This window comes from Neolamprologus brichardi, chromosome 8 (genome assembly GCF_056152115.1).
Source record: "Neolamprologus brichardi isolate AB-2024 chromosome 8, ASM5615211v1, whole genome shotgun sequence".
Lineage (NCBI taxonomy): Eukaryota > Metazoa > Chordata > Actinopteri > Cichliformes > Cichlidae > Neolamprologus > Neolamprologus brichardi.
Window position 1 is genome coordinate 935,941 of NC_142111.1, and position 6,346 is coordinate 942,286.

The 6,346-nt window shown below is 38.4% G+C and overlaps 1 protein-coding gene across 1 annotated transcript in view; it reads left to right on the plus strand.

The window, feature by feature from the left end:
• myo15b (myosin XVB) overlaps positions 1–6,118 on the plus strand; it is a 68,122-nt gene extending 62,004 nt beyond the window's left edge. Inside the window, exons 41-53 of the mRNA XM_087845225.1 lie at positions 504–576; positions 666–742; positions 822–898; positions 1,054–1,184; positions 1,272–1,366; positions 2,032–2,109; positions 2,206–2,302; positions 3,393–3,541; positions 3,620–3,750; positions 4,586–4,719; positions 4,800–4,933; positions 5,140–5,280; positions 5,712–6,118. Coding sequence (XP_087701351.1) covers positions 504–576; positions 666–742; positions 822–898; positions 1,054–1,184; positions 1,272–1,366; positions 2,032–2,109; positions 2,206–2,302; positions 3,393–3,541; positions 3,620–3,750; positions 4,586–4,719; positions 4,800–4,933; positions 5,140–5,280; positions 5,712–5,792 — 1,398 coding nt within the window. The 3' untranslated portion in view covers positions 5,793–6,118. The remainder of the gene's footprint in view (positions 1–503; positions 577–665; positions 743–821; positions 899–1,053; positions 1,185–1,271; positions 1,367–2,031; positions 2,110–2,205; positions 2,303–3,392; positions 3,542–3,619; positions 3,751–4,585; positions 4,720–4,799; positions 4,934–5,139; positions 5,281–5,711) is intronic.
• Positions 6,119–6,346: the final 228 nt, after the last annotated feature.

The window sequence follows — 6,346 nt, forward strand, 5'->3', positions numbered from 1 at the left end:
TTTATCTCCAAAGCCTCTTAACATCCTAATAACAATCTCTGGTTGGTTAATGGTCATCATGTGACTGATGCAAGCCAGATCCTTTTATTTGGCAAAATTGTGATTAATAGTTAAATGTATTCCAATAAAATTTGAAACCGTTTGATCAAGACCCCCTTCAACTGTGCTAAACACACACTTAAAATGTGTCCATGGAGAGAGTCCGGCCCTTTTCCTTAGACAGATGATTTGCTCTGGGCTACATCAGCCAATATAGTACTAGTCCTTCTAGTCCTTCCACACAGGGCAGCTGTGGTTACAACTGTAGCTGCCTCCACCAGTGTGTGAATGTGAGAGTGAATGAATAGTGGAATTGTAAAGCGCTTTGGGTGCCTTGAAAAGTGCTGTATAAATCCAATCCATTATTATTATTATTATACTTATTTGAATCTAGTCAGTGTTAATGAAGCTTTGTGAAATAATAAAACTAAAAGCTAACTGTGATGTGTGTCTTTTTCACACAGACTCCCGTCCAGGAATCTCTCATTCTCTATAATGACCCTGAAATCAATGAGTTATCTATTCAGTGTTTCACAAGTGAGTGTACCCACAATAACACATGGTATTATACATTGAAACTTTTTTTCCTGTTCTTTCTTCATCCACGCATTTGTCTGTCCTTTCAGACATGATGGAGTACATGGGAGACATGCCAGTGAGGAAGAACAGCAGCCAGCCAGAGTGTCTGAGGCAGATTCTTCTGGTGAGTGCATATTCAAACCGTTTCTGTAAGTTGGGTGGACTTTTGCTTTAATAGTAATGACTCTCTCACTTCTGTTCAGCTAGGGAAGGAAAAGGAACTGCTGAGGGATGAAATATTCTGCCAGGTTATCAAGCAAACTACCAACAACCCAAAAAAGTAAGCCTATCAAAAGTAAAGAGTCTATTTAAAAGCCGTAAACTGCGATTGAACAGATTTGGGTTCTTAAAGAGATTTTTAATTTTTCAAATTTACTTTTGTTTACAAATTGCAAATGTATTCTTTGCCATTATTATCTGATCTTGAATCTGCAGATCCAGCTGTTCCTTAGGTTGGCAACTACTCAGTGTGGTGGCTGGCTTTTTCCCTTGCTCTACTACACTGCAGCCTTATATCACACGCTACCTCGATGACATCTCTCAGGATTATGTGCACCCATACCATGGTAGAGGAAGTTGTTTTGATGAGGAAAAAACTTATATGTCAATTTCATGTTTCAATAGCTTCTTCACTAATATGATGTCCTCCTCAGAACTGGCATCTTTGAGTCATGATAACCTCCAGCGCTCTCTTCGCTTTGGTGGTCGCCGCAATATCCCCTCATATCCTGAGATAGAAGCAATACTGGCAAGTTGACTTACTCACTCAAACAATACAAAGTTCTGATTGATCTGGCCTCATCATATGATAATGAATATTTCATATTACCACCCTTACAGTAGACTTTGCTCTCAGACTATAGACTTATTTGTGATTCTGACACTTTGCAAAAGTAGAATAAGATGCAGAGCTTTCAGTTATCAGGGCCAGCTCGGGATTTCGGGAGAAGATGCCTTCTTTTCTTTTCTTTTAAGATTAAGCTTTCATTGGATGAAAACTGTTATTTAGACTTTGATTAGGTGAATCATCCATTATTTAGGCTACTATTCATTTAGAGTGCTGAGGAGTGCTTTTTTGGACACTCCTTTTTTTCACTCCCTATGTGTTTATGCTCCACTATAGCATGTCATTAACTTTTGCTTAGTCTCTCTATGTGTTTATGTTTTGTTCCATTTGTTGTTCTTGTTCTCTCTATTTTCTTTTTTTTGTTTTTGTTTTTCTTCTCTTTCCTTTGACACCCAATCCAGCCACAGTAGATGACTGTGCCTCCTTGATACTGGCTCTGCCGGAGGTCTCTCCCTGTTCTTGGTTGTAGGGTCCTGACCCAGCTAAAAAACAAAAAAAAGCCTTAAATGAACTGAATGTAATTAATTCAGCAGATCTCATTTTGAGTGTGTTTTCCTTTTCTTCAGGCTGGCCAAACTTCTATCTATATTCCTATCCACCTGCCAGGAGGAGTGGAATTTCCCATACAAATAAAAAACTTCAGTGTAAGATTTATTTATACATATTTATCCATCAGTAAAACCATCTTTATATTATTTATTATTAATATTCTATGGTGTAATTTTTATTGTTTCACATAGGTCACTGAAGATGTGGTAATGGAGTTGTGTAAAGAAATGGGCATCACCCAACTCAAAGAACTCAAAGAGTTCTCCATCCTTGTCATTAGACAACAAGGTAAACCAGAATAATGACATCTATGTCTGACACAGAAAAAAAAGGTCAACTCAAATTAAGTACTGTACTGTACAACTTCAAACTCCTGTCTTTAAAGCATTCTTTAAATCTATTATGTGCAAATATATCAAAAAATCTGCAATCCTATTTCTAAATTAATTAATATACAAAATTAATAATTTGTAAATCTTTGAAAAACTATGCATAGCATATCACCTTCATGTATAAATATTTGTGCATGTATGTATAATATTAATAATATTAAAGTGTTTTTCTCATTTGAAATACATTTTTCATTACAAATTTAATGCCAGCAGAAAACTTTTAAAAGAAGGGTAGAACAGGCTCACATTTACTTCTGTTGCTTACTTTTTTTTATTATTAAAATAATGGTAAATGGCCTGTATTTGTATAGCGCTTTTACTAGCCCCCCCCCAGGGACCCCAAAGCGCTTTACACACCCAGTCATCCACCCATTCACTCTCACATTCACACACTGGTGGAAGCAGCTACAGTTGTAACCACAGCTGCCCTGGGGCAGACTGACAGAAGCGAGGCTGCCATATCGCGCCATCGGCCCTTCTGGCCAACACCAGTAGGCGGTAGGTGAAGTGTCTTGCCCAAGCACACAACGACCGAGACTGTCCGAGCCGGGGCTCAAACCGGCAACCTTCCGATTACAAGGCGAACTCCCAACTCTTGAGCCACGATCGCCCGTAAGCATTATGAAATAATGTTTCATAATGCTTGTTTGTTTTCACTATATTAGTACCCACGTGGTGCTTTTACTGTAAAGTCATGGTTGCCTGAAATGAGAAATATTTTTCCTAAAAAAGGCATTGTCTTAACACCAAGGTATATTGAAAAAAACAAAACAAAAAAAACCAATACAGTGCAGAACAACTGAACCCAACCATTTCCCAACAAAACAGCACAAGCACGGGATTCCTCACTACAGGGTTCAAGCATTCAAGTTGTTCTTTTATGTTGTCCCTTCAGTGTAGATGTTTGTGGATGAAAGCCACGGGGTTAAGAAACAGATGAACAGATTTTTGCCCCCTTCCTTACTCCTCTGCTCCCTACTTCTTAGATGGGATGGTGCGTCCCCTTCATTTTGAGGAGTACCTGTTTGACTTTCTGGTGGAGGACAACTCAAGCTCCTTGTTGCTGAGAAGAGTGATGTGGAGAATGCCTCTTTCTTTTATCAATGACCTTTATGTGGATTTCCACTACCAACAGGTAACATAATGACTTGAATGTAGCTTGAATAATCTTATTCTAATCTAACCATTACTGCTTGTGTGTGTTTGTGTGTAGCTTCTTGCAGACTATCTGAGCGGGCAACTGATGCTTCCTCCTGTCACAGGAGGGTCATCAACAATCCAGCAGATAGCAGTGCTGTCAGCCCTGCAGCATCTGGCTCTGGGCCTGCAGGACCAGCCCTCACTGTGAGTAATCACAATAATCAGTTTAAGAGTGGACTGTTTATAAAAGACTACCTTTAATCACCTGTTGTTGCCTCAAAGAGCTCTGCCTTGTGTGTGTTTCTGCTTTCTTTAAAAATCTGACTAATTAACATATTTTTGTTTGGTTAAATTCAAAATATAAAAATACAAATAAAAAGTTGTTCTTCCCACTTTACAGAGGTGTGATACTTGATGATACTTAATTTATTTATTTATTTATTTTTAGTTTTTAGAACAGCCATCTGATTGGGTAAAAAAAAATGTTTTATATTTTACATTCTTCAGTGGTGTGGGTGATTTGAACTATTGCGAATATCTCAAGAAATATCATGCAGTCATAATTTAAAATGGTCAAGAAAGAAGGTGGGGTGCTACGTTAGCAATTGAGGCTAGCAAGTTATATTCATAACTTTATCGTGGCAAATTACAGACACAGAAGTAATATGCTAGAATTTCACATACCAAAAGTAGTAGTAACTCCCTGTGTCAACAGCCCTGTCAATCCAAGCAGCCCCTTCCTTCCTATCTGAATAAATGAGTTGAGGAACTGCACTGTTTTAGTTTCCAAGTTCAACGCTGGCCACTTGATTTTGCCAGGGTTGTATCCATCAAAGGGTTTTATCCAGTTTTGATGACTAAATGAGTAGGCGTGTCCTGATTTGTATTGTAAGCACTGAATACAGTGTTCTCGGACAATAAAGAGAAACACTTTTGAAAAACTTTCTGGCAAATTTTATTCTTTGAAACATGTCACTAACATCATATATGTAATGTTAATAAATGTATGTATATACTGATTTGTGCATTTCTCTTTAAGGTCAGAAATAAAGGGGTACCTGCCTTCACAGACTGGGCTCCGTAATAAAGTGGAGGAGATCCTCACTTTCTGTCAGGGTCGGATTGCTGCCATGCAGTCCCTTAGCCCTCAACATGCCAAAGTACAATTCATTGGTAGGTAGTATCTCTTCTCTAGCTCATCTTTTCTCTTCCTCCTCTGTTGCTAATATTTGTCTAAATTCTGTATTTTTCAGAGACTCTGAGTTCTCTGCCCCAGTTTGGATCCAACACTTTCCTGGCTGAGAAGGTGAGCCAGCGTGGTTGTCCTTCTCCGTGTGTGGTCTGCATCAACCAGGAAGGAGTGCTGTTCCTACACTCCAAAACACAGGTGCTGGTCTTTTAAAGAGTGTCTCTTGCCTTCTGTCCTTCTTTTCTGAACCTGATGATTTTTTCATAGAGTTTAGTGTTTTTTCATTAAATAAGTCTGAAGCATAATTTGTCCTGTGTCAAGCCACAAATCTCTCTGCTAATGCTAAGCAAAAGGTGTATGATACATCATATCAGCTGTTTTGTTGTTGTCTCTATTTGATGCAGGAGCAAGTGTTTCGGATTCCTCTGACTGATGTTCAGTTCATGCGCACCATTCACCCCAATAAAAAAGGCAAGGTGCCAGCCGTGGACATCGACTATGGCAATCCAGCTGCTCCTAAAAGAATCACCCTTCATCTCAAACAGGTAATGACTTTTTGATGTTTTTATTTCACTGTGTGTGTTCTGTATTTTTCTGGAACAAAAAAGCATTTTCCTCGTTTGGTCTGTTCCACAGTCGGATTAGAGGATAAAAATGTCCTGATACTTCTGGGGGTTTTTCATACTATTTGTTTTCCATAATTTGGCATTTCCAATTAATCTTTTTTATTCAATCAGTTGTTTTAACATTTGACCAAAGCATCCCTTAATACATTAAAAAAACATCCATTTACTTTCTCCAGTGTTATAAATCCTCTCATTTAAAGACTTTTTCAATAAATGATTACTCACATGTCAAAATATATTTTGTGCAGTGGGTTAACTTCTAATTTGGTGTCAGTGACACACATCACCAAAGAAGTCGTCAAAAGATTTTTGCATTCAAGTCTAATTTAATTTTTAAATCTCTGTTTCAGGCTAAACAGTTGTGCCACACCCTTGCTCTAATAATGGAAGAGCTGATTCGACCGGCAATCTCCAGCTCCATTTCAAAGTAGATTCAGTAGATACAGAGAGAAAAGACAGGTTTTGTTCTTTTTATTGTTATTGTTGTTTTATTATTGCTATTGTTGAAACAAACTGAGTAGAAACATGCAGAAATGATCCTGATATGTGTCCTGTGTTATATAAATGGAAACCTGCAACACGTAACACTCATTAAGGAGCATACCAAGTTAGAGACAATAAAGTATCAGAATAAACGTTTGATCATAATCTGAACTGTAAACTGTTGTTGGAATGCAAAGTTGATTAATTATTGGAATGAATGCTGATGTCATTTAAGTAAATTAGCATCATTAAAGATTTACATTACCTGCTTACACTACATTCAGTCATTCACACACTGGTGATGGCAGCTACATTGTAGCCACAGCTGCCCTGGGGCGCACTGACAGCGGCGAGGCTGCTGGACACTGGCGCCACCGGGCCCTCTGTATCTGTAACCGGAAGGTCGCCGGCTCGATTCCCGGGCTCTCTGTCCTGGCCGTTGTGTCCTTGGGCAATTTTGATAATTTCAGTAAAATTCACAAATAATACATCTAACACTCTT